The sequence below is a fragment of the Nerophis lumbriciformis genome, linkage group LG34 (assembly GCF_033978685.3).
Source record: "Nerophis lumbriciformis linkage group LG34, RoL_Nlum_v2.1, whole genome shotgun sequence".
Taxonomy (NCBI): domain Eukaryota; kingdom Metazoa; phylum Chordata; class Actinopteri; order Syngnathiformes; family Syngnathidae; genus Nerophis; species Nerophis lumbriciformis.
In genome coordinates, this window is record NC_084581.2 from 24963454 (window position 1) to 24991134 (window position 27681).

Below are 27681 nucleotides of genomic sequence, written 5' to 3' on the forward strand. Positions count from 1 at the left end.
ATCAATAGTAATACAATTTAGGGGGTCATGATAACATTTCTGTATTTCAGACATTCACACCTGAAGACAATTGTGTCACGCATGTTTCTGGACTAGAAAACAGCAAACTCCGCTCAAAGATCCTGACTGTGATGCCACCAATGATAAAATAATGCTTTTATTTTGGATTGGATTGTCTCTTCCATAATGTGTCGTGTAGGATCTTCCTTCTAGTGCAGAGGTGTCAAAGTCGTTTTCACTGAGGGCCACATTGCAGTTATGTTTGGCCCCAGAGGGCTGCTTTTAACAGTGAATTCTATTATTACACAATGTTTTAAAGCGTTTTTTTAGTAGATTTTTTAAAAACAAAAACAAATATGGTAAGTTGCAATAATTTCACCTCAAGTTTAGTGTATACCTGTATTACTGTACGGTAAATGGAAAAACAGTACTGCTGTTTTTATGGCGAAAAAAAAGGCAGTTCAGTTGCCAGAATTTTACTGTAAAAATTGCATTTGTTTTTTTTCTGTAAATTAAAAAAAAACTGCAATTTTACTGTAAAATTTTGGCACCTGAGCTGCCAGTGTTTTTTGGGGGGGGGGGGGGCTTTTTACGCAAATCAACAACTGTAGATTTTTCGGTGTATTACTGTAAATGCCAAAACGGCACCACAATTTATCTCAGTAAAAAAAAAAAGTACAGTTTTTTTTTCCATTTAGTGAAAAATGCTGTAAATTTCACAATTTTACCATGAAATCTACTGCTACTTTTACATTGCACAATTTCATGATTTTAAATCCTTATGAGTATTTATTTCTATTAAAAACATGGTTTGAATGTTTGATGATATATATTTTTGCATAATTAGACAATATTTAAGTTAACATAATTTGTGTTTAAATGGAGTACTTTTCTCACAAAATAGTAATACATTTAGTAAGAAAAGTTACAGTACTTTATTGACACACATTATTTCCAGGATTTCGAGGGTCAAATAAAATGATGTGGCCTCCGGGCCTTGAATGTGACGGCTTTATTCTCGAGGAATGAGCAAAGTATGCCCAGCATTTATCCTCCACTACACTAGAGGGCGCTACAGCAAACCAGTGTGACGTCACAGTATCCGGTGGGGCATGTTGACTTGTGACAGGACGATGGCGGCGTCGAGGTTACCACCAGCTACACTGTCTTTAAAACAGGTAAAATATACCACTAACATATAATGTGCTTGTAGCGCAAAGCAGTAGATAAACATGTCTGCTGGTAATGGGATAACACCCAAAAAGGTAATGGTGTGTTGTCGGACGAACTTACTAGAAGAAATGAATGTTGATGGTCACACAACTCGACGACCAGGACTTCAAATAACTCATGTCAAACCATTGGAACATGAATATTTATGAGTATGTTTGCTATCGTGACAAATACGTCACGTCAGACGTATTCCACAACAATGTTAACGCTAAAAACTTCACACAAAACTTGTTTTTATTAACTCATTAGGTTGACTTTTTTTTTGCCCTGTTGTGGCTTGTGCAGCCCTTTGAGACATTTGTGAGTAAGGGCTATATATAAGTAAACTATGATTGATTGAAGACGTGTATTAAGAAGTTAAATTATCAAGTTTGACACCCCATAAATGCATCACAATTGTTAAATGGCTTTAAAATGAGCTTTTGGAAAGGAGCCAGCTGACCTGTCAGTGCTATTATGGGCTAGTCACATGACTGTCACGTGACATTTGAACTTTATGAGCACAAAGGACACATTTTAAGTTAAACACATTTAAAGTACTTGTTATGGGTTGATAAATAATACCTGAATACTCAGGATATTCAAGCCTTCCAAAGAAATATTTAGTTTTTCTTTTGAACTCATATAGTCATATATGACTATATGAGTCATATATGACTCATATATGACTCATATATGAGTCATATATGACTCATATATGACTCATATATGAGTCATATATGACTATACAATTGGGGGTTAAATCACCAAAATGATTCCCGGGCGCGGCCACCGCTGCTGCCCACTGCTCCCCTCACCTCCCAGGGGGTGATCAAGGGTGATGGGTCAAATGCAGAGAATAATCTCGCCACACCTAGTGTGTGTGTGTGTGACAATCATTGGTACTTTAACTTTAACTTTAATGCTTTTCTAAAACGTATGCATCGCACTGTAATTGCTCGTGTTTTTCGGTTACTCTGACTATGGCTGGGCGATATGGCCTTTTTTTAATATCTCGATATTTTTAGGCCATGTCACGATACACAATATATATCTCGATATTTTGCCTTAGCTTTGAATGAACACTTGATGCATATAATCACAGCGGTATGATGATTCTATGTGTCTACATTAAAACATTCTTCTTCATACTGCATTAATATATGCTCATTTTAAACTTTCATGCAGAGAGGGAAATCACAACTAAGTCAATTGACCAAAACTGTATTTATTAAACAGTTATTAAGCAGTGGCACAAATATTCATGTCATTTCAAAATAGACAGTGCAAGATTGTCAGAGACATTTTAAGACAAGCTATTAGTGCACTTTTGTGCATGATGTCACTAAGATGACATATCAAAACAACACTAAATTAAAGTGCACTTTTTATACAGAACGCCACCACAATAGTTTAAAACAAATAAAGTACAATTTTGTGCATGATGTCACATAAGATATTTCAATAAGTGTCAAATAAAAATGAGCTGCATAATAGGAAATCAAATCCTTCGCTATGTGGTAGGTTCCTGCGGACGTTATCTCCTTCTGTTGTTGACTATTTTTTTCATACGGTGTTGATCTGGAAATAGTTGCCTCTGCATTTTGTTGGTGTGGGACCGAACGGAGATGTTGACATGCGTAGTTTCAAGCACTCCTTATTCTCTAGCGGGTGAATTTTCAAATGATGCTACAAATTAGCAGTAATGCTACTTCTTGTAGTAACGCTTTTGCCCCACACTTGACAAATTGCGGTTGTCTGTTCAACATATTCCCACTTGAAGCCAAACCACCGCCAGACGATGGACCCCGTGCTGTTTTTCTTGGGAATTCATTCTTCTTCCTTCATTTGTTACCAGATTCGCACCTTCCTTCTCTCGTGTTACCACTCGCACCACAGCTAACATTACCCATGCCGCTACCTCTCTGCTCCGCGAGGGCGTATATGTATGTGACGTATGTAAGAAGGTGCGCTTGTTTTAAGTCTCTGTGAGAAGGAGAGACAACAAAGAGTGAGAAAAGCCTGTAGTGTAATGCCCGCAGCTAAAAGCAACTGCGTGAGAACGTATACTTGGATATCACGATATAGTCATTTTCTATATCGCACAGAGACAAACCCGCGATATATCGAGTTTATCGATATATCGCCCAGCCCTAACTCTGACTCACTTTTCTAACAATGACAACCTTGACAGTCAAACAACAATTTGAGGTGATCCGTGTCAACAAGTTTATACTATAAATGTACTCCTTAGTTCTTACAGAGGACGCAAGTTCTGGGGATTTACAGGAATATGTTGAAGACCATACGACAAGTACCGGATGAGCGAGACAGAAAGTACCTTAGAGACTGGGCGAGAGATGAATTCAAGAGGAATCGGCAGGCCACAGACCAGGTAAGGAAGTGTTCAAATGTTTGGAGGTGCCCCTAATTGAGGTATGATAATGTGCCAGCTAGGGATGGGGGATTTGGCCTAAAATATATATTGCGGCCTCCTGCGATAACGATATACAGTACAGGCCAAAAGTTTGGACACACCTTCTCATTTCAATGCTTTTTCTTTTTACATTGTAGATTGTCACTGAAGGCATCAAAACTGTGACACCTGTGAAGTGAAAACCCTTTCAGGTGACTACCTCTTGAAGCTCATCGAGAGAATGCCAAGAGTGTGCAAAAAAGTAATAACAGCAAAGGGTGGCTATTTTGAAGAAACTAGAATATAAAACATGTTTTCAGTTATTTCACCTTTTTTTGTTAAGTACATAACTCTCCATGTGTTCATTTATAGTTTTGATGCCTTCAGTGACAATCTACAACATGGGTGTCAAACTCTGGCCCGCGGGCCAAATTTGGCCCGCCGTGTAATTTCACTTGGCCCGTAAGGTGCCAAGTGAACTAGAGCTGGCCCGCCGATTATATACAGCGGCGGTGCCGCGGTACACCGCTAATTCTCATACTTGCCAAACCTCCCGGGAGACTTCCAAATTTCAGTACCCCTCCTGAGAATTGTAACGTCCTCTTTTCATCCAGTCCAACGAGTGCTGGCTCAGTTACATAATATGTGCGGCTTTGGCATGCACATAGAAGTGAATGCAACGCATACTTGATCTTGAGCGATACAGGTTACACTGAGAGTGCCAGTATAAAAACCTTTAACATTGTTAGAAATATACGCCACACTGTGAATCCACACCAAACAAGAATGACAAACACATTTCGGGAGAACATCCGCACAGTAACACAACAGAACAAATACCCAGAACCCTTTGCAGCACTAACTCTTCCGGGACGCTACAAGGTGTGTGTATGTGTGTGGGGGGAGGCGGCGGGGTTTGGAGGTAGCGGTGGTGTATATTGTTGCGTCCCGGAAGAATTAGTGCTTCAAAGGGTTCTGGGTATTTGTTCTGTTGTGTTTATGTTGTGTTACTGTGCGAATGTTCTCCCGAAATGTGTTTGTCATTCTTGTTTGGTCTGGATTCACAGTGTGGCGTATATTTCTAACAATGTTAAAGTTGCTTATACGGCCACTCTCAGTGTAAACTGTATCGCTGTTGATGAAGTATGCTTTGCATTTACGTGTGTGTGCGTACAGGAGCCGCTCATATCTTGTGACTGGGCGGGCACGTTGTTAGAAGGGATGAAAAGCGGATGTGACGTCAGCTCGTAGAGGATGTTAAAAGCAGTGCCTGTAAGGCACGCCCCCAAGACTGTGGAATACGAGATATAATGACTGATGAACACCTTCGTTCGATAATGAGGGATGCCTCAGCTCAAAGCCTGAGCCCCGACATTAATGAACTAGCATCCAAGAAAAGATGCCAGGTACATCAGATTAGATCAGTGTGTTGCAAACTGAGCAGTTTAAAGTCCTGAATGGTTGGTTTATTCATTGTTATTTTATTTTCAAATTTATTAGCCTGTGGAAAAAGTTAATGTTGATATTTACCTCAGAAGGCTGCAAATAGAAAAGAGGCATTCAATTTTTATTTAAATTGTATTTGATATGCCATTGATATTTTTTAATTATTATTATTATTATTTGAAACTGGATTTTGCATGTCACTATAAAGTTATAAAAGCCTTGCTTGTTCAATATTCAATGCAAAACTTGTTTGGGTCCCTATCAAAAAGGTTAATTTGTTCAACCTTGGCCCACGGCTTTGTTCAGTTTTAAATTTTGGCCCACTCTGTATTTGAGTTTGACACCCCTGATCTACAATGTAAATAGTCATGAAAATAAAGAAAAATGCATTGAATGATAAGGTGTGGCCTATACTGTACATCACAATATTTTATTTGGTATGTAACTGATAATATAACCATTTTAAAACAGGTTACCAAGACTCCTAACTTGTTACAAAATTTCCTTTTATCATTTTCTCAACATTATTATTAATCTACTTGCTAAATTACTGTTAATAACGGGTTATTTTCTGTTCTATCCCCACTTCTGTTAAAATGTAATAAGCACTTATTCTTCTGTTGTTTGATACTTAACATTAGTTTTAGGTGATACGACAAATGTGGTTATTGATCCAATACCAAGTTGATCCAGGAGCAGTATTGTTAATATAAATGCTGATGCTGATACCTATAATTTTCAAAATCGTTAACGGATTTCATTTTTAATCACCATTGTAATCAGACAAAAACACAGGATGGCGATGTAACAATATCAAATACACATTTAACTTATTTCCTGCTATTGGCTCTAAATTTAAACCCTTTGGGTTTGTTTGCCCTTAAAGGTGGAACTGCACTTTTTGGATACATTTTTCTTATCATTCACATTCATTATGAAAGACATGACGACATATGTTGGGGTTTTTTGCATTCTAAATATGAAATGAATGCGATCAAAAGTTTGCTTGCAATGAATCCTATGGGAGCCGCCCAACTCTGCCTATAAAGCCCTTAAAAAACATCCAAACACCTCCATTAAGGTTTAATATACATGCTGTAAGTATATATGTAATCTAATGTAGTAACAGGTACATTTATGCTAACATTTAATATTTACGTATTTTGATGATTTTAAGAATACGCGGCGCATTATTTGAAAAACTCATCATGACGTTTTCTTTTTTTCACTGATTATTACTCACTGCAAACTTTATGAGAGACAACAACCATAATAAAACATCACTTACTGTACAAAGTCTGCTGTCATAAGGATGGCAGCTGCTAGGATGTTCATATATTCTCATTTAGATGAAAAATTACTCATATTCCTCACGTAGAAACAGGGTGGCGGGACCAAGCGTCTTTTCATGTCGTCCTCGCCAGTTTCGGGTCTGAATGGCTGTCAAAGTGTACCAACTTGTCGGAATACCTACTCAGACTTCTCCTGTCCAGCTGAGATGCATGATTTATGATCTACAATAAACTTAAAGGGCGGGAGGAAGCAGCAGACCACTCCATGATGTAAACATAGGCACACACGCTTGTGATCACGGCGCCGCTATAAATACTTTGTCTGTGTTAGCGCTTATAATAACAATATCACTAACACTTGGTTAATATTCAAGTCACAAAATGTAAATAGAGTATTGTTGGCGGTTTCTGAATGGTTATTTATTGGAATTTATGGGCGGAATAGTGGAACTCCCATTGGCTGCGCAGTAAGCGGATTTTTATTTACGTTTGATTAATATTTAGAATGCATTAAAAAAAATCCATCCGTCGTTATATCTTTCATAATGATTGTGAACGGTAGGCAACATTCCAAAAAAACTGCAGTTCCCCTTTAAAGCCCTTCAAATTTGCGGGACACAGCTAGAATGTGTCATCAACATGCATTTTCACAGTGTAACAATGGTATTAAAAGCTCCATAATCAACCACATTTATAACCTAGCTATCGTATTTCACACAACCCTGGTGCCAGCGAGAGGAATTGTTTAAAACCGATAAAACTACATCAAGTTGGCAGATGACACCCAAGACTGGAAATGTACGTTTGAGTTCAGTAAAAGGTCAACTATCGTATCTACTTTGGAAGTTTTAGATTTATAAATGTTATTTATCATGGCCTTTTTTATCCATCCTTTTAATGGACATTTAGGGAATGGTGACATTTTATATCAACTGTGGATGTTAGCTACTCTTTACAATAATGTTTACAATAAGGGCGCTCAAAGAAATTGATTTACATCCAAATTACAGTTCTCATTTATTCAAATTCTAAGTTGATTCATAAATATATATATATGTATAAATATATTTTAAAGAATCATCAAAATTTGTGTTTTGGCCATCTTTGCACTTACTGGCTGCACGTATATGACATTTGTAACCTGTTAAGAAAAAGTTTTATATTATTTTTGTATAAAATAATATAATGCGAGAATGGATGTGTATCGAGTTGTATCTAGAATTTATTCTGAATTGAATCATCACAACAAGAATTGTTGTTGAAAAGCATCCCAGCTTACAGCTCGTTGTGGTCGTCGGGGTGGAACAGTTTACCACATTTTGTGACTACGACACACTCGCATGAATAAATGGAGTGATAAAATGTACAATAATAACACGTTTGTTACTCGATACTTTCTAACACACTTTTGCCTTGAAGACCTACGATATGTATAATTATTTGATACTTGTTTACATAGAAAAATGTGGTGTTTTATACTGCAATATTGTTCATTTACGGACACTTATTACGTAGCTTGTATGCTATTGTGTGCTTAGCTGTTGTGTAGCTGCTTGCTTTTAGTAACCTTAACTGGCTGTCCAGCTTTGCACAAGTAAGCGCGTTGCGTAACGTCTGACATACACTAAAAATCAATCAATGGGCTCAATGTCCGACAATTCGAGGTATCAGACTCCTTCGAATCGAATCTTCGAATACCAAGACACCTGTAGAAAAGAAAAGAAGATGCAAAAAGAAATAAATAAAACAAAAAAAAACCGCCACATAAATGAAGAATATTTGAGATTTTATTAAGTATAAGAGCGTGAATAATGATTATTAATTTGACATAAAAACTTTCTTACCGGTTGAAGTGCTGCAGCTTGTATTCACATTCCCCATCTCTACGGAACAATGAAGGCCCACTTCTTGCATCTTATCCTCTTGGTTTTGTTCACAAATTTCACTGGTAGGGATGGGTCCCGAATTCGGTACTTGTCGGTACCAGCTGACATTCTGTTAGTATTACCAAGTACTATTTCACGTAAAATTAAGCAGTACCATATTTATATACCTTTGTTGCACGTGGCGGGCAAACAGGCCTACAAAGCAAGCATGCCTGATAAAAGCACTTAAAAGTAAGGCTCAACTTTTTAAAATGTGTTAGCACGATGCCAATTGACATTGGGTTTGCTATATACATGCTACTGATTAGCATTAGCGTTTTTACGCGGCTATTTCAACACCTCCAACTTTGGTAATCAAAACTACAACTAAATGCATGTTACAGTCAGTGCACTACTTATATTACAAACCCCGTTTCCATATGAGTTTGGAAATTGTGTTAGATGTAAATATAAACGGAATACAATGATTTGCAAATCATTTTCAACCCATATTCAGTTGAATATGCTACAAAGACAACATATTTGATGTTCAAACTGATAAAACCTTTTTTTTTTGCAAATAATCATTAACTTTAGAATTTGATGCCAGCAACATGTGACAAAGAAGTTGGGAAAGGTGGCAATAAATACTGATAAAGTTGAGGAATGCTCATCAAACACTTATTTGGAACATCCCACATGTGAACAGGCAAATTGGGAACAGGTGGGTGCCATGATTGGGTATAAAAGTAGATTCCATGAAATGCTCAGTCATTCACAAACAAGGATGGGCGAGGGTCACCACTTTGTCAACAAATGTGTGAGCAAATTGTTGAACAGTTTAAGAAAAACCTTTCTCAACCAGCTATTGCAAGGAATTTAGGGATTTCACCATCTACGGTCCATAATATCAAAGGGTTCAGATAATCTGGAGAAATCACTGCACGTAAGCAGCTAAGCCTGTGACCTTCGATCCCTCAGGCTGTACTGCATCAACGATCAAGCGACATCAGTGTGTAAAGGATATCACCACATGGGCTCAGGAACACTTCAGAAACCCACTGTCAGTAACTACAGTTGGTCGCTACATCTGTAAGTGCAAGTTAAAACTCTCCTGTGCAAGGCGAAAACCGTTTATCAACAACACCCAGAAACGCCGTCGGCTTCGCTGGACCTGCGCTCATCTAAGATGGACTGATACAAAGTGAAAAAGTGTTCTGTGGTCTGACGAGTCCACATTTCAAATTGTTTTTGGAAACTGTGGACGTCGTCACCTCCAGACCAAAGAGGAAAAGAACCATCCGGATTGTTATAGGCGCAAAGTTGAAAAGCCAGCATCTGTGATGCTATGGGGGTGTATTAGTGCCCAAGACATGGGTAACTTACACATCTGTGAAGGCGCCATTAATGCTGAAAGGTAAATACAGGTTTTGGAGCAACATATGTTGCCATCCAAGCAACGTTACCATGGACGCCCCTGCTTATTTCAGCAAGACAATGCCAAGCCACGTGTTACATCAACGTGGCTTCATAGTACTAGACTGGCCTGCCTGTAGTCCAGACCTGTCTTCCATTGAAAATGTGTGGCGCATTATGAAGCCTAAAATGCCACAACGGAGACCCCCGGACTGTTGAACAACTTAAGCTGTACATCAAGCAAGAATGGGAATAAATTCCACCTAAGAAGCTTAAAAAATGTGTCTCCTCAGTTCCCAAACGTTTACTGAGTGTTGTTAAAAGGAAAGGCCATGTAACACAGTGGTGAACATGTCCTTTCCCAACTACTCTGGCACGTGTTGCAGCCATGAAATTCTAAGTTAATTATTATTTGCAAAAAAAAGATAAAGTTTATGAGCTTGAACATCAAATATCTTGTCTTCGTAGTGCATTCAATTGAATATGGGTTGAAAAGGATTTGCAAATCATTGTATTCCGTTTATATTTACATCTAACACAATTTCCCAACTCATATGGAAACGGGGTTTGTATAAATGGTAAATGAGTTTTACTTATATAGTGCTTTTCTACCTTCAAGTTACTCAAAGCCCTTTGACACTATTTCCACATTCACACACAAATTAACACACTGATGGTGGGAGCTGCCATGCAAGGCGCTAACCACAACCCATCAGGAGCAGGAGTGAAGTGTCTTGCTCAAGGACACAACGGAAGTGACTAGGTTGGTAGAAGCTGGGGATCGAACCAGGAATCCTCAGCTTGCTGGCACAGGCACTCTCCTATCCGTGCCACGCCGTCCCCATAAACACTTTCTAAGACTCAACAAAAGACAAGACTGGTACATTCAACTTCACAGCAAAGACTACTTCCCGACTACACATGGAGGACAAACTGAAATTAATGCATTCTTGCAGATGAGACTCAGACGGGGAAGAAAACTAAATATGGCAACTGGCACTGTTAGATAAATACAATATATTTTATTATTGTACATGTATGTTAGTTTGTTTTACGTTTATTACCACATGAACACACACCAAAATACAGAAAATGGGAACAGCACTGGTTTTGATTCCAGGGTACTAGAAGTTGGCACTGTATCGGTTCAAATGTGAAAGGCACCATTCCCTCCTCGTGTGGGGAATTGGTACGCCTCTGTAGAAAAAGTCTGATTAGGAATGCACGTACTGTTACAGCCCTACGTAGTTGTACTTGATTTTTTTTACCACTGATAAAGCTATACTCGTGTTTTCATTCCCATTATTCTCTCAGGATGCCATCCGTATGATGATCACACAAGCGACCAACCATCTGAAAGAGCTTCAGACGTCACTATCCCTGGCAGGGAACTAAACGCAGAAGAATGCTGACCATCTTTTGTGTAAGCATTTGTGTGGCAGGACTTTACTTCAAGGATTTTTGTGGAGGACTTCAGACTGGGCTGCTATCTATTAATACAACACGTGTTCTTAACACTAACAATAATTAGACCATTTATTGTCATGTATGTAGAAGATCCATCCATCCATCCATCCATTTTCTTCCGCATTGCAGGGCCAACACAGACAATATTCACCCACTAGGGCCCATTTAGTGCAATGAGGATAATGTGGGTTGTACTGGCTCCTAGTTCTAAAGTTCATCCCAGTGGTGTTTGATGGTGTCCTACTGAAGCTCCCCACCAGTCACCACTTTCCTGATATTTTTCAAGCAGCACAGTTGTTCAACACACACGCCAGCAACAAGTAAGGATGTCTTTAATTATCAAGCCTTTCATTGTCATTTATATGTCTGGGTTCAAATAGGAAAACCTGTGGAGTTGGTATGTTTCTGCCTGCACTTGTACTTGTACTACAGTACTTCCAGCCTTCAAAAACATGTTTCTTTGACTAAATCAGTGCTTTCCAATTATTTTCTGTTACGCCCACCCCTATGAAGAAGAAAACATTTCACCCCTAACTTTTTTTACGTAGTCTGTAACAGAAAATATTTAAAGTGCATCAATTTGCCATGTTTAAACTATAATCATTTGTTGACCAACTTTAACCATTCAATACTGAAAAGTACAATTAAATAGACTCAATAAATAATCATTCAAATTGATCAGAAACATTACCTCTAGAGCAAAGGTAAATGGTAAATGGGTTATACTTGTACAGCGCTTTTCTACCTTCAAGGTACTCAAAGCGCTTTGACACTATTTCCACATTCACCCATTCACACACTGATGGCAGGAGCTGCCATGCAAGGCGCTAACCATGACCCATCAGGAGCTAGGGTGAAGTGTCTCGCTCAAGGACACAACAGACGCGACTAGGTTGGTAGAAGGTGGGGATCAAACCAGGAACCCTCAGGTTGCTGGCACGGCCACTCTCCCAACTGCGCCACGTTTAAAGGTGTCAAACTCAAGGCCCGGGGGCCAGATTTGGCCCGCCACGTTATATAATGTGGCCTGCAAAAGCTTTGAAATAATGTGTCAATGAAGTACTTTACAAAATGTATTAGTTCTTTCCATTTTGACAGAAAAAAATACACGTATTGCATGCAATTTCATATATTTTCAAATGTAGTATTATCTAATAATGCAACAAATATAATACTATTGTACATTTCAAACTTTTTTGTCATTTGTGCGTGACTTATGATTTCAAAGCAAATTTTCCATCCAACTGTACACTGTAAAAAGAAAAATACTGTAGAATATACAGAAGGAAAAAAAACGACAGCTCAGTTGCTCAAATTTTGTCCTACAAAAACTATAGTACCCTTTTTCTATTTACAGTAAAATGCAGTAAAAACCACCATAGATTTTGCAGTAAAACTGTAGCGACTGAGCTGCCAATTTTTTTTACTGCAAAATCTAAACATTTTAAAATATGTATATCTAATCAAATGCATAGGCAATTGTATGATAATACCTTGAGGTGAATCCTCGTACATTTATATCCATAAACTGCAATGTGGCCCTCAGTGAACACCAGTTCGACTCCCCTGCTGTAGAGCATAACATATAAAAATCTTTACCAACAAAACAAAAATGAATAAAACAATTTGTGCTGATTTTATTTTGTAGTACACAGCTTTTTAAAGTGGGGTTTGAAGCATGATACCAATGAAGCATGTTCCCCCCAAAGGGGCCTAGCCCACTATCTGAAAACAGAACTTTCTAAATTGTCCATAGGTCTGAACGTTAGTGTGAATGGTTGTCTACTACGTATATCTAGTCTAAGCTTGACTGCTGACCAGTCGAGGGTCTACAACCTCTCGCCCAAAGTCAGCTGACACACAACCACTCTCACTCAGAAGGGAGGAAGCCGAACGTAGAGAACATGAGATGTTCCAAATAAGTTTTGAACCCTTGATCTGTGTATCTGACATGCTAACTAACCACTAGGAGGGGATGAATGGATAATATATTATTACCCTAAAATAATAGTGTCAAAGGAGCATTAGCTTTTATTTTCAAATGTATGTTCCATGCTAATTTTCAAAATTCACATCAAATGCTGTTCAAGTGTTTGTCAGGTTTCATGTCATATTTTTGCACGGAATGCATTTCAATACAGTTCTTTTGAACATTAAACATGTGTCAAGAATCCAGTCATTAAAAGTTCTTCTCTCAGCTCTGCTTTCATGTTTCTTGAAATATTACAAATGATAAATGTACATTATTTGATCCTAATGTTACACGAATAAACTAAATATGACATTTTCAGATTTTTACTTTTGTCTTTAAATCTTTTTGAAAATGTTCTATTTATCAATGTGTTTTCACATCCTTTTGAATGTATTCACTTCTGTCATTTTAATAGTTACTTATGCATTATACAATGTTTGTCAGGTTTTATTGCTCCTAAAATGTTATTAATTTCTTGTTTTCCTTCCACATAAGCCACTGCTGCACATACAGTATATCCTACTTAAAAATTGCTGTTTCATCGCAGAAAGTGTGTAAACTTTTTGTATAAAAACAAATACAGTATGTAAGTGTGAACGAATAATAAAATTGCAGAGACATGGAGAAGGGTTATAAGATATCCCGCATCTGATTGTTACTCTCCTTTTCAGACATTTTGAATTGGTATGTCTAAAACAAACCATGGTTTTAATTTATGTCGAAAATGCATACAATTACAATGTGGTACATTGCATAGTTTCAACTCGGTAAAAGAGTAGGGAGAAGCAGAGCTTAAACCATGACCGTTATTCACCAGTAGTGTTGTATGCAGGCAGACTTTAAGCATGTCCTGTTACGCTCGTAAAAAACAAGACGTCTTAAACACAAATGGTTTTTATTGCATTTATTTTTATTTGAACCGTGGTGACAATGTTTTTTGCTGCACAACACAAGACAGACAGACTTTTCCAGGTGGTCACTCGGACTCAAACTCCTTTTTAGTCATGTTGGATTTTTGTGTAAACGGTCGTTGGTTCTTCTGAACTTGAAGCTTGAAAAACACAATACAGTTTGTCATAAAATTGACCATCAACTATTTTAATTCCATGAGGCTTTTTTTTTTTTATACCAAGATCTAAAATAGCAAATTTCAATACCAAAAATGTTAAGCCCCCATAACCTTTATTTTAGCGAGCATGCACAAACATAGGTTAAACATTTTTATTGTGATGACTACAATATTTTCACTGCTAACTAATCTATTGTTTTTTAAAAGTTCTGTTTAACTTTAAGATATGTTTCACATCATAATAATGCAGCCAATTATGCTTGATTGTTGTTAAAATCAATACTAACTTTGTTATGAATATAAAGCTAGGTGTGGGCGCATCGATGTAAACAATAGTGTTAAGACCAAGGATAGTATCAGCAACGGATTCATGAGATTTACATTTTTAGTTCCATTTCTATTTTCAAAAATACATTTTTTGTGCTCCACTGTGGATATTACATTTATTGTTTGCAAACTCAGGGAATAAGTTCTTACTTTAGAGACACAATGTCAAATGATTAGAACTAGGGGTGTAACCGTTCGATTTGAGACAGAATGTGTGGTTGCCCGTACATTTTAGGGACAATATGTTTTGTTTTAAAGATATGATCTGACACTACTTAGTGAGTTAAAATTGATTCACAACTTTTTAGCAAAAAACAAATACTGGATAATACACATCGTGTTTGAATAAAGTGCAATCAACACTTTAGGTTGAACTAACAAGATACATTTTTTTCTGCTCTCATTTTCAACGTTCAAGACATTTTCAATAAAAGTATAGTAACCAACAGATTTACTTGCAAAAATAAGATATTAACTAAATTAAAGTGCAACCAACATTTCTCCAGGTTGAATGAACAGTAGGTTTAACTGAGGAATAAGGTGCTACCAAATCTTTTCAGGTTAAATGAACAGTGGTTTGACCTGCCACTACTCTCATTTTAATAAACATGGAACATCATAGAGAAATGACAGAGGACAAGTTTAAGCGACAGACGGGCCAAATGACTGACGATGTAATGAACAAAGTTGGAAACGTAGGTGAAGTGTGACCACTGTTTCAGTCATAAATAACTTTTATACTTCTTCCAATAAGATTAGTACACTTGTTTATTACACTGTTTTTAAACTTCTGTCTCAACCTGGTCCATCGGCGAACTTGCTCCGCTGTCACTTCCGTTTTCTACGTCGCATCCTTTGTGGTTTAAACTGAAGTTGTGGCTATATGATATATTGTGGCTTTTGCAATCGTGCTGTAGCTGAAAGTTGTTGTGTTGTAATTTATGCTATTGTCTGGTAGCGTTTGCATTTCTTTCTTGACCACCTTAGGTATCTGCCATTTTTGGTTTTGATGACCCCACAAATGGGCAGACGGACTTTTGATTAAATGTGCGAAACTTCATATAAAGTCTGCCGTTCTTAAATCCAATGGTGTCATTTTGTAGTATCGATAAAATTTGTATATTGCCTTTTAAAACGATGTTGGATCGATACCTATCTTCTGGAAGGCCAACTTGCAGAGATTGATGTACTTTAAATTTAGGATAATAAAACGATAAATTCAATTGTTACACCCATAAATAGAATGAGTAGAATAAAATAGTTGATAAGTTGAGACCCACTGTGCTCAAACACCACATTAACTTTGAAAGCCATAATCAAAATAATTCTAATCTAAAACAAAGTGCCTCCAATAAAGGCTGAAATATACTCTTGCGTCACCTAGTTTGCGTCCTGTCTGATGGCGTCTTGACTTGGGTGTAGCTCTTCCGCAGGGGCTGGTGCCTGACTTGCAATTCTTTTCCAAAACACTAAGGGGCAGTACCTCAAGAAGGAGCAACCCCAGCTGTCATTGACTACATATTTACCTTCTTGTGAAGCGTGAGCAATGACAACTGCAACATCGACACCTTTGTTGACACTGGGACTAATCATTCAGAAACACTGGTTTACTTTTAATGGACGTTTTACGCATAAACCAGAGGAAAAGACATTTGTGAAGTTAAGACTGTGCAACCCCTGAACAACTGTTGTAACCACCTGCTGGTGTTAATGTTTATGTTATGAGTTATTGACGGAGAATGAGGAAGTGTTTGTTGTGTGTGAGAGAAAAAGACATGTGCTTGTGCTCGAGAAAGAATATGCGTCAAAATTGAAGCTGTTAGCACTTGTGTCAAAGCCCGCAGGCCGAATCTATAGCCCCACGGGATATTTGATTAGTATTATAACCGGCCCGCAGGCCACAGCCACCTGCTGCTGTTTTGCACGCACCAATACTCCATCAGTGTTGGCGCTAAGAATTTTCAAAATGGGGTCCCAGGGACCCCATTAAGTCATAAAAATGGGGTCCCACAGTTTTGTAAGCGTTTTGAAAACAAATGATAAATGTATGCATTATCCTGTTATATCTCACATTCTATATTGTGTTTTGGAAAATGGTTGTCATAAATGTTACTTAATTCATTAAAAAACATTATACAAAAGAAAACAAATTTTAATGCATATGTAAATGTATTCAATTATAAACATTCATTCACTTTCTTCTTTCCTTCATGGATCTAAACTTTACCACTGCCTGTATTTTTTTTCTATAGTTTTATTGTAATATTTTCAGAATGTGTTTGTTCTATTTTCGGCCAAAGTAAGACAAAGAAAACAATCTGAAGTTGTCTTTATTCTTTAGTTTTAACGCCATGATTTTAGTAGTCCGGCCCGCGTGTGCACACATTTTCCTCCATGCGGCCCCTGAGCTAAAATGAGTATGACATCCCCGTGTTAGCACAAGATTGGTAATAAAAGTTAAAACGAGAGTACTTTGTGTGACTTTTTCTGAGCGCAACATAAGCTAAAAAATTACACATTTAGTAATTATTTTTAGAGCACACCGAGATATTATGTACGCTATAGCAGTTTTCATGCAAATGTTCAGTGTTGCTTTATTTCATACGATAATTTGTGCATTTCAAGCACAACGTCTGCTCTCCTGTACTCAGGGACCCTCCTCGGCAAAAGCTGGCCAATCACATCCATCCATCCATTTTCTACCGCTTATTCCCTTCGGGGTCGCAGGGGGCGTTGGAGCCTATCTCAGCTGCATTCGGGCGGTGGGCGGGGTACACCCTGGACAAGTCGCCACCTCATCACAGGGCCAACCCAGATAGACAGACAACATTCACACACTAGGGCCAATTTAGTGTTGCCAATCAACCTATCCCCAGGTGCATGTCTTTGGAGGTGGGAGGAAGCCGGAGTACCCGGAGGGAACCCACGCCGTCACGGGGAGAACATGCAAACTCCACACAGAAAGATCCCGAGCACAGGATCGAACCCAGGACCTTCGTCATCCACAAAACTAAAATTTTGGAGGGGGTGCAGGAGGGTACGCAGGGGGAGGAGCAAGACGCAATCTACTTGACGCCAGAGTATATTTCAGCCTGAAGTCTTGATGATGTGTTTACCTTTGACCCTTCAATAATGTGTGGCTCTTTCTGCAGCGCGTTGTTCATACCTTCCTCTGAGCTGAATCCCACCCAGCAGAAGCCTTTGTGAAAACCTGTTTCTCTGTCCTGTCACAACACATGAACATGTAAAAAGACCAACAACAACAGAACAGTGCATTGTAAATGACATCACTGTGACAACTTACAAAAGGCATTGTACAGTTCTTGACAGGTCCAAATTGCCCAAAGTATTCCTTCATCTCCCCTGAAAGACAGGTCAACTCATACTTTCAATACAAATGTACAACAAAATAGCACATGTTGAGGAAACAATGAAAATAATTATCGAACGGAATATTATGGATTATTTATGACTCGCAAGCGGCAATTTGTGATTAAGAGATATTAAAGTGGCATAGCACGTTAGCTAGCAGCGGCGACTCTAGTCTACAGCCACGCAATGAACATTGTGTATTCATATGTCTTGCTACTGACACATAAAATAACTCTCTTTTTTTCTTTGTTTTTTCAAAATCAACTCACTGGTAGCAACTGTCCATGGTATTTTTGCTACGAACACCTGGTACATTTTCTTGGATGACGCCGCCATGCTTTACTTTGTTGACCTCTAACGTAACTTCCTCCTTGTGGGTTTCATAGGCGTTTGGGCAATCCAATTTAAGACATACTACCGCCCCCAACTGGACTGGAGTGTAGACGAAAAATGTCGTCAGTCTTTTTTTAAAAATCCGTAAAACATCGTACATTTTAATTAATTAAATTTACATTCTAATGTACACTATATTGCCAAAAGTAATGCAATCCCATTCCTAACTCATAGGGTTCAATATGATTTCGGTCCACCTTTTGCAGCTTTTTCCAGCTTCAACTCTCCTGGGAAGGCTGTCCACAAGGTTGCGGAGTGTGTTTATAGGAATTTTCGACCATTCTTCCAAAAGCGCATTGGTGAGGTCACACACTGTTGTTGGCCGAGAAGGCCTAGCTCTCAGTCTCTGTTCTAATTCATCCCAAAGGTGTTCTATCGGGTTCAGGTCAGGATTCTGTGCAGGCCAGTCAAGTTCAGCCACACCAGAATCTGTCACTCATGTCTTTAAGGACCTGGCTTTGTGCACTGGTGCACAGTCATGTTGGAAGCGGAAGGGGCCCGCTCCAAACTGTTCCCACAAGGTTGGAAGCATGGAATTGTCCAAAATGTTTTGGTATCCTGGAGCATTCAAAGTTTTTTTCACTGCAACTAAGGGGCCAAACCCAATTCCTGAAAACCAACCCCACACCATAATTCCTCCTCCACCAAATGTCACACTCGACACAATGCAGTCCAAAATGTAGCGTTCTCCTGGCAACCTCCAAACCCAGACTGGTCCATCAGATTGCCAGATGGAAAAGCGTGATTCATCACTCCAGAGAAGGCGTCTGTCTAGAGTCCAGTGGCGACGTGCTTTACATCACTGCATCCGACGCTTTGCATTGGACTTGGTGATGTATGGCTTAGATACAGCTGCTCGGCCATGGAAACCCATTCCATGAAGCTCTCTGCGTACTGTACGTGGGCTAATTGGAAGGTCACATGAAGTTTGGAGCTCTGTAGCAACTGATTGCGCAGAAAGTCTTTGCACTATGCGCTTCAGCATCCGCTGACCCCTCTCTGTCAGTTTACGTGGCCTACCACTTGGTGGCTGAGTTGCTGTTGTTCCCAAACTCTTCACTTTTCTTATAGTAAAGTCGACAGTTGACTTTGGAATTGTCAGGTTCAAACACCGATGACATCTATTAGACAAGACAAGAAGCAAAGAAATCAAACAGAGACAGGATTCAATTTAGCTAATGAGGAGAGCGCGTAGACCTGTACCCTTGTGCAGTGTCGTCCCACGCTCTGAGGAGGGAGCTCCACGCCTCCTCCTTTATTTGGGCATTTCCTGATTACAATACATTACATTACGCAGCTGCTCCTAAGGGGAGGTGGTCATAAACGGCTGTTGCACTCGGTCATAAACAGTTCAAAGAAAAGGTGCCCAAAGAGAGGTCAGGTCTGCTCCCTCTCTGCTTTGTAGATCTCGGGTCGTGACAAGGTCTTCCTGTGGCTGTCCAATAGATCAGGGAGACCTACACCTCCACGTCGCATCCCATCGCACACAGTGGCGGTTCACAAGCCTTTTGCTTTGATAAGATGAAAGACAGCTTTTTTTTCTTCTCTCGCAGGGGACCTGAACTCAATGCATACTTGCCAACCTTGAGACAGACCTCCGAATTCGGGAGATGGAAGGGGGGGTGTATTGTAGCGTCCCGGAAGAGTTAGTGCTGCAAGGGGTTTTGGGTATTTGTTCTGTTGTGTTTATGTTGTGTTACGGTGCGGATGTTCTCCCGAAATGTGTTTGTTATTCTTGTTTGGTGTGGGTTCACAGTGTGGCGCATATTTGTAACAGTGTTAAAGTTGTTTATACGGCCACCCTCAGTGTGACCTGTATGGCTGTTGACCAAGTATGATTTGCGTTCACTTGTGTGTTTAAAAGCCGCATATATTATGTGACTGGGCTGGCTCACTGTTTGTATGGAGGAAAATCTGACGTGACGACAGGTTGTAGAGGACGCTAAAGGCAGTGCCTTTAAGGCACGCCCCCAATATTGTTGTCCGGGTGGAAATCAGGAAAAATTCGGGAGAATGGTTGCCCCGGGAGATTTTCGGGAGGGGCTCTGAAATTCGGGAGTCTCCCGGGAAAATCGGGAGGGTTGGCAAGTATGACTCAATGTAACACAGAAGTTGTGTGATAACTTCTATACAATTATTCTGACAGGAATATTTAGGAGCGAGGAAATTTCACGACTGGATTTGTTCCACGCTGGAAATCACTGAGAGCGGCCCATTCTTTCGCAAATGTTTGTAGAAACAGTCTCCATGCCTAAGTGCTTGACTACACCTGTGGCCGGGCCAAGTGATTAGGACACCTGATTCTGATCATTTGGATGGGTGGCCAAATACTTTTGGCAATATAGTGTATATATATATATATATATATATATATTTTTTTTTTAATTATTATTTTAAACAACATAAAAAAACACAAGATACACTTACCATTAGTGCATCAACCCAAGATGTGTGTATATATTTTCTTGCGTGTGTTCAAAACACACGTTAGATCTCTAGTTCATCCATCCATCCATTTTCTACCGCTTATTCCCTTTGGGGTCGCTGGAGCCTATCTCAGCTACAATCGGGCGGAAGGCGGGGTACACCCTGGACAAGTCGCCACCTCATCGCAGGGCCAACACAGATAGACAGACAATATTCACACTCACATTCACACACTAGGGACCATTTAGTGTTGCCAATCAACCTATCCCCAGGTGCATGTCTTTGGAAGTGGGAGGAAGCCAGAGTACCCGGAGGGAGCCCACGCAGTCACGGGGAGGACATGCAAACTCCACACAGAAAGATCCCGAGCCCGGGATTGAACCCAAGACTACTCAGGACCTTCGTATTGTGAGGTGCAGATGCACTAACCCCTCTGCCACCGTGCTCTAGTCATGTGCTACTAAATCCCGTTTGGGATTCCTATCAAGTCTGCGTCACACTACCCTCCCACCAGTAGGTGGCGATATTGCGCTGGCATGAGACGTACAGGACACACCACGTGACATGGCCATGATGGCGGCCATAGTGGAGTGTCGAGAAGATGCCTTCAGAAAGATATTCAAGTTTTACAAGCGGAGAATTCCTCCTCCTAATTTCAGCGATGTTTTTGATTTTTCCAAACCCATGACAAGTGATAAGGTAAAGAAGATTGTGTTGCATTGTAAAATGTTTTACCTCCCACGCTCCAAAACGCCTTCTGTGAAGTCAGTTTGAGCTTAAAGTATTTCTAGTTGTGTTGAGTTGAATTATTTGATTTGCCTAAATCAGGTCCAACTTTTCCCACTGAGGGCCACACTGAAAAATCAAAGCATGCGTGGGGCATTTAATATTTTTCATTTTCCCTAGCCAATACAATACAGGTGTATATACATGCGTATATATTAGGCTCCCCTCAATTTTGGTCCCAAGGACCTGGAAGGGTCTCAGTCATTAAAGGTTAAAAATATAGTATTTTTCAAAATAAGTCATATTTTCAAAAAAATCAGTGCATAAACCTATATATCACATTCAGATCTATCTGTCAATTTGGAATTAATTATCCATCCATCCATCTTCTTCCGCTTATCCGAGGTCGGGTCGCGGGGGCAGCAGCCTAAGCAGGGAAGCCCAGACTTCCCTCTCCCCAGCCACTTCATCCAGCTCTTCCCGGGGGATCCCGAGGCGTTCTCAGGCCAGTCGGGAGACATAGTCTTCCCGACGTGTCCTGGGTCTTCCCCGTGGCCTCCTACCGGTCGGACGTGCCCTAAACACCTCCCTAGGGAGGCGATCGGGTGGCATCCTGACCAGATGCCCGAACCACCTCATCTGGCTCCTCTCGATGTGGAGAAGCTGCGGCTTTACTTTGAGCTCCCCTCGGATGACAGAGCTTCTCACCCTATCTCTAAGGGAGAGCCCTGCCACCCGGCGGAGGAAACTCATTTCGGCCGCTTGTACCCGTGATCTTGTCCTTTCGGTCATAACCCAAAGCTCATGACCATAGGTGAGGATGGGAACGTAGATCGACCGGTAAATTGAGAGCTTTGCCTTCCGGCTCAGCTCCTTCTTCACCACAACGGATCGATACAGCGTCTGCATTACTGAAGACGCCGCACCGATCCGCCTGTCAATCTCACGATCCACTCTTCCCTCACTCGTGAACAAGACTCCAAGGTACTTGAACTCCTCCACTTGGGGAAGGGTCTCCTCCGCAACCCGGAGATGGCACTCCACCCTTTTCCAGGCGAGAACCATGGACTCGGACTTGGAGGTGTTGATTCCCATCCCAGTCGTTTCACACTCAGCTGCGAACCGATCCAGTGAGAGCTGAAGATCCTGGCCAGATGAAGCCATCAGGACCACATCATCTGCAAAAAGCAGAGACCTAATCCTGCAGCCACCAAACCGGGTGGCTGCAGGATTGTTGAGGGGATCCGGTTTTAAATTAATTATGTGTCTGTTTTTAATGTGTTAAAGAAAAAAAATCTTTTTTTTTTTTTTAGACGAAAACACATTCCCCCAAACAATGTTCAAAGTGGAATATTTGATGTGAAATAAGTGGTGCCTTAAATAGGTAAATAATTCATAACATTGATTTTACATTACTATTTTTTGAGCAATGACCGTTGTAAGGAATACAATTCCACTAAAATTATTGGAGTTTGAAAAGTTCAGTGTTCATAAACCTGTTAAGAATAAGTTACCGGTATACTTTTTTTTGGAGATTTTAAAATCAATTTTAGATGTATCCGTAAAATATCCATCCATCCATCCATCTTCTTCCGCTTATCCGAGGTCGGGTCGCGGGGGCAGCAGCCTAAGCAGGGAAGCCCAGACTTCCCTCTCCCCAGCCACTTCGTCCAGCTCTTCCTGTGGGACCCCGAGGCGTTCCCAGGCCAGCCGGGAGACATAGTCTTCCCAACGTGTCCTGGGTCTTCCCCGCGGCCTCCTACCGGTCGGACGTGCCCTAAACACCTCCCTAGGGAGGCGTTCGGGTGGCATCCTGACCAGATGCCCGAACCACCTCATCTGGCTCCTCTCGATGTGGAGGAGCAGCGGCTTTACTTTGAGCTCCCCCCGGATGGCAGAGCTTCTCACCCTATCTCTAAGGGAGAGCCCCGCCACCCGGCGGAGGAAACTCATTTCGGCCGCTTGTACACGTGATCTTGTCCTTTCGGTCATAACCCAAAGCTCATGACCATAGGTGAGGATGGGAACGTAGATCGACCGGTAAATTGAGAGCTTTGCCTTTCGGCTCAGCTCCTTCTTCACCACAACGGATCGATACAGCGTCCGCATTACTGAAGATGCCGCACCGATCCGCCTGTCGATCTCACGATCCACTCTTCCCCCACTCGTGAACAAGACTCCTAGGTACTTGAACTCCTCCACTTGGGGCAGGGTCTCCTCCCCAACCCGGAGATGGCACTCCACCCTTTTCCGGGCGAGAACCATGGCCTCGGACTTGGAGGTGCTGATTCTCATCCCAGTCGCTTCACACTCGGCTGCGAACCGATCCAGTGAGAGCTGAAGATCCTGGCCAGATGAAGCCATCAGGACCACATCATCTGCAAAAAGCAGAGACCTAATCCGTCAGCCACCAAACCAGATCCCCTCAACGCCTTGACTGCGCCTAGAAATTCTGTCCATAAAAGTTATGAACAGAATCGGTGACAAAGGGCAGCCTTGGCGGAGTCCAACCCTCACTGGAAACGTGTCCGACTTACTGCCGGCTATGCGGACCAAGCTCTGGCACTGAGCATACAGGGAGCGGACTGCCACAATCAGACAGTCCGGTACCCCATACTCTCTGAGCACTCCCCACAGGACTTCCCGAGGGACACGGTCGAATGCCTTCTCCAAGTCCACAAAACACATGTAGACTGGTTGGGCAAACTCCCATGCACCCTCAAGGACCCTGCCGAGAGTATAGAGCTGGTCCACAGTTCCACGACCAGGACGAAAACCACACTGTTCCTCCTGAATCCGAGGTTCGACTATCCGGCGTAGCCTCCTCTCCAGTACTCCTGAATAGACCTTACCGGGAAGGCTGAGGAGTGTGATCCCACGATAGTTAGAACACACCCTCCGGTTCCCCTTCTTAAAGAGAGGAACCACCACCCCGGTCTGCCAATCCAGAGGTACCGCCCCCGATGTCCACGCGATGCTGCAGAGTCTTGTCAACCAAGACAGCCCCACAGCATCCAGAGCCTTAAGGAACTCCGGGCGGATCTCATCCACCCCCGGGGCCTTGCCACCGAGGAGCTTTTTAACTACCTCAGCAACCTCAGCCCCAGAAATAGGAGAGCCCACCACAGACTCCCCAGGCACTGCTTCCTCTTAGGAAGACGTGTTGGTGGGATTGAGGAGGTCTTCGAAGTATTCCCTCCACCGATCCACAACATCCGCAGTCGAGGTCAGCAGAACACCATCCTCGCCATACACGGTGTTGATAGTGCACTGCTTCCCCTTCCTGAGGCGACGGATGGTGGTCCAGAATTGCTTCGAAGCCGTCCGGAAGTCGTTTTCCATGGCCTCCCCGAACTCCTCCCATGTCCGAGTTTTTGCCTCTGCGACCGCTGAAGCCGCACACCGCTTGGCCTGTCGGTACCTGTCCGCTGCCTCAGGAGTCCTATGAGCCAAAAGAACCCGATAGGACTCCTTCTTCAGCTTGACGGCATCCCTCACCGCCGGTGTCCACCAACGGGTTCTAGGATTACCGCCACGACAAGCACCAACTATCTTGCGGCCACAGCTCCAATCAGCCGCCTCGACAATAGAGGCGCGGAACATGGTCCATTCGGACTCAATGTCCAGCACCTCCCTCGTGACATGTTCAAAGTTCTTCCGGAGGTGGGAATTGAAACTCTCTCTGACAGGAGACTCTGCCAGACGTTCCCAGCAAACCCTCACAATGCGTTTGGGCCTGCCAGGTCTGTCCGGCATCCTCCCCCACCATCGCAGCCAACTCACCACCAGGTGGTGATCGGTAGAAAGCTCCGCCCCTCTCTTCACCCGAGTGTCCAAAACATGAGGCCGCAAATCCGATGACACAACTACAAAGTCGATCATAGAACTGCGGCCTAGGGTGTCCTGGTGCCAAGTGCACATATGGACACCCTTATGTTTGAACATGGTGTTCGTTATGGACAATCTGTGTCGGGCACAAAAGTTCAATAACAAAACACCGCTCGGGTTCAGATCCGGGCAGCCATTCTTCCCAATCACGCCTCTCCAGGTTTCACTGTCGCTGCCAAAATGAGCATTGAAGTCCCCCAGTAGAACGAGGGAATCACCCGGGGGAGCACTCTCAAGTACTCCCTCGAGTGAATCCAAAAAGGGTGGGTACTCTGAGCTGCGGTTTGGCGCGTAAGCGCAAACCACAGTCAGGACCCGTTCCCCCACCCGAAGGCGGAGGGAAGCTACCCTCTCGTCCACTGGGTTGAACTCCAACGTGCAGGCTCTGAGCCGGGGGGAAACAAGAATTGCCACCCCGGCCCGTCGCCTCTCACTGCCGGCAACGCCAGAGTGGAAGAGAGTCCAGCCCCTCTCGAGAGAACTGGTTCCAGAGCCCTTGCTGTGCGTCGAAGTGAGTCCGACTATATCTAGCCGGAACTTCTCCACCTCGCGCACTAGCTCAGGCTCCTTTCCCCCCAGCGAGGTGACGTTCCACGTCCCAAGAGCTAGCTTCTGTAGCCGAGGATCAGACCGCCAAGTGCCCTGCCTTCGGCTTCCGCCCAGCTCACATCGCACCCGACCTCTATGACCCCTGCTATGGGTGGTGAGTCCATTGGAGGGGGGACCCACGTTGCCTCTTCGGGCTGTGCCCGGCCGGGCCCCATGGGGACAGGCCCGGCCACCAGGCGCTCGCCATCGTGCCCCACCTCCGGGCCTGGCTCCAGAGGGGGGCCCCGATGACACGCGTGGCCGGGCGAGGGAAATCTGGGTCCTTGATTTTTATTTTTCATGGAGGTCTTCGAGCTGCTCTTTGTCTGATCCCTCACCTAGAACCAGTTTGTCTTGGGAGCCCCCTGACAACATAGCTCCTAGGATCATTGGGACACGCAAACTCCTCTACCACGTTAAGGTGGCAGCTCAGAGAGGAGTATCCGTAAACATTTTATAGAGTTAAATGTTGAAAAAATAAAAATAAATAAAATTACCTATTTTACGTATCCGTAAAATAGGTAATTTATTTTGGGTTTTTTCAACATTTAACTCTTCGATCACATTCAGATGTATCTGTAAATATGAAGCTAATTCTTTGTCTGTTTTTAATGACTTTTGTGTGAAAGAAAATTATTTTTTTTTGTGGCAAAAACACAAGATATGCTAAATTTTTTCCCCAAACAATGTTCAGAGTGGAATATTTGATGTGAAATAAGTGGTGCCTTAAATAGGTCAATCATTCATAACAACATTGAATTTAAATTGCTAGTTTTTGAGCAATGACCGTTGTAAGGAATTAAATCCCACTAAAATTATTGGAGATTGAAAAGGGCACTACTCATAAACCTGTTAAAAATAAGTTAACCCTTTTCTTTCTTTCAACGATTAAGATCCATTTTAGATCTATCCGTCAATTACAAGTTTTGATTATTTATTTAATGTTTTTTTTGTTTTGTTTTGTGTCTGTTTTATGCCCTTTCTGTCATAGAAAACGTTTTTATGGCAAACAAAAAAATATGCGATATTCTCTCCCAAAAATATTTCAAAATGAAATATTTCATGTGAAATAATTTGAGCCTTTAGTAGGTCAATAATTTATAACGACATTAATTTTACATTATTTTTGAGAAATCATAGTTTAAAAAAAACAATCCCACTATAATTATTGGGTTTAAAAGGGCACCACTCATAAAAGTGTTAAAAATAGGTAATTTATTTTGTTTTCTTTCAACATTTCACTCTCTAGATCAGGGGTGTCAAACTCAAATACAGAGTGGGCCAAAATTTAAAACTGAACAAAGCCGCGGGCCAAGGTTGAACAAATTAACCTTTTTGATAGGGACCCAAACAAGCATTTGCATTAAATATTGAACAAGCAAGGCTTATATAACTTTATAGTGACATGCAAAATCGAGTTTCAAATAATAATAATAATAATGAAAAAATATCAATGGCATATCAAATAAAATTTGAATAAAAATGTAATGCCTCTTTTCTATTTGCAGCCTTCTGAGGTAAATATCAACATTAACTTTTTCAGCCCGGACGAGTTAGGGCTGCATGGGATTCTGGGTATTTGTTTTGTTGTGTTTATGTTGTGTTACGGTGCGGATGTTCTCCCGAAATTGTTTGTCATTCTTGTTTGGTGTGGGTTCACAGTGTGGCGCATATTTCTAACAGTGTTAAAGTTATTTATACGGGCACCGCCAGTGTAACCTGTATCGCTGTTGTCCAAGTATGCCTTGCATTCACGTGTGAGTGCGTGCTGAAGCCGCACACATGTTACTGGGCCAGCATTCGTT

At 41.5% G+C, this 27681-nt stretch overlaps 3 protein-coding genes across 4 annotated transcripts in view; 2 read left to right on the forward strand and 1 right to left on the reverse strand.

The window, feature by feature from the left end:
- The first annotated feature begins 1025 nt into the window (after positions 1-1025).
- lyrm2 (LYR motif containing 2) lies at positions 1026-13717 on the forward strand. Of its 2 annotated transcripts, XM_061927729.2 has the most exons (4): positions 1026-1178; positions 3467-3607; positions 10962-11070; positions 11244-13717. In XM_061927729.2, the coding sequence occupies exons 1-3, from the start codon at positions 1113-1115 to the stop codon at positions 11040-11042; spliced, it is 288 nt and encodes a 95-aa protein (XP_061783713.2). In that variant the 5' UTR covers positions 1026-1112; the 3' UTR covers positions 11043-11070; positions 11244-13717. The 2 variants fall into 2 exon arrangements, with proteins under 2 accessions (XP_061783713.2, XP_061783712.2); XM_061927728.2 differs by having other exon boundaries at positions 10962-13713.
- A 258-nt stretch (positions 13718-13975) lies between these two features.
- LOC133575285 (SRA stem-loop-interacting RNA-binding protein, mitochondrial-like) lies at positions 13976-18257 on the reverse strand. Its single transcript, XM_061927919.1, has 4 exons — positions 18124-18257; positions 17787-17845; positions 17599-17706; positions 13976-14137 (listed from the first exon to the last, which is right to left on the reverse strand). Exons 1-4 carry the CDS (start codon positions 18188-18190, stop codon positions 14063-14065), a joined length of 309 nt encoding a protein of 102 aa, XP_061783903.1. The 5' UTR covers positions 18191-18257; the 3' UTR covers positions 13976-14062.
- A 2920-nt stretch (positions 18258-21177) lies between these two features.
- alkbh1 (alkB homolog 1, histone H2A dioxygenase) overlaps positions 21178-27681 on the forward strand; it is a 37304-nt gene continuing 30800 nt past the window's right edge. The window contains exon 1 of the mRNA XM_061927849.2: positions 21178-21373. Within this exon, the coding sequence (XP_061783833.2) occupies positions 21239-21373 (135 nt within the window). The 5' untranslated portion in view covers positions 21178-21238. The remainder of the gene's footprint in view (positions 21374-27681) is intronic.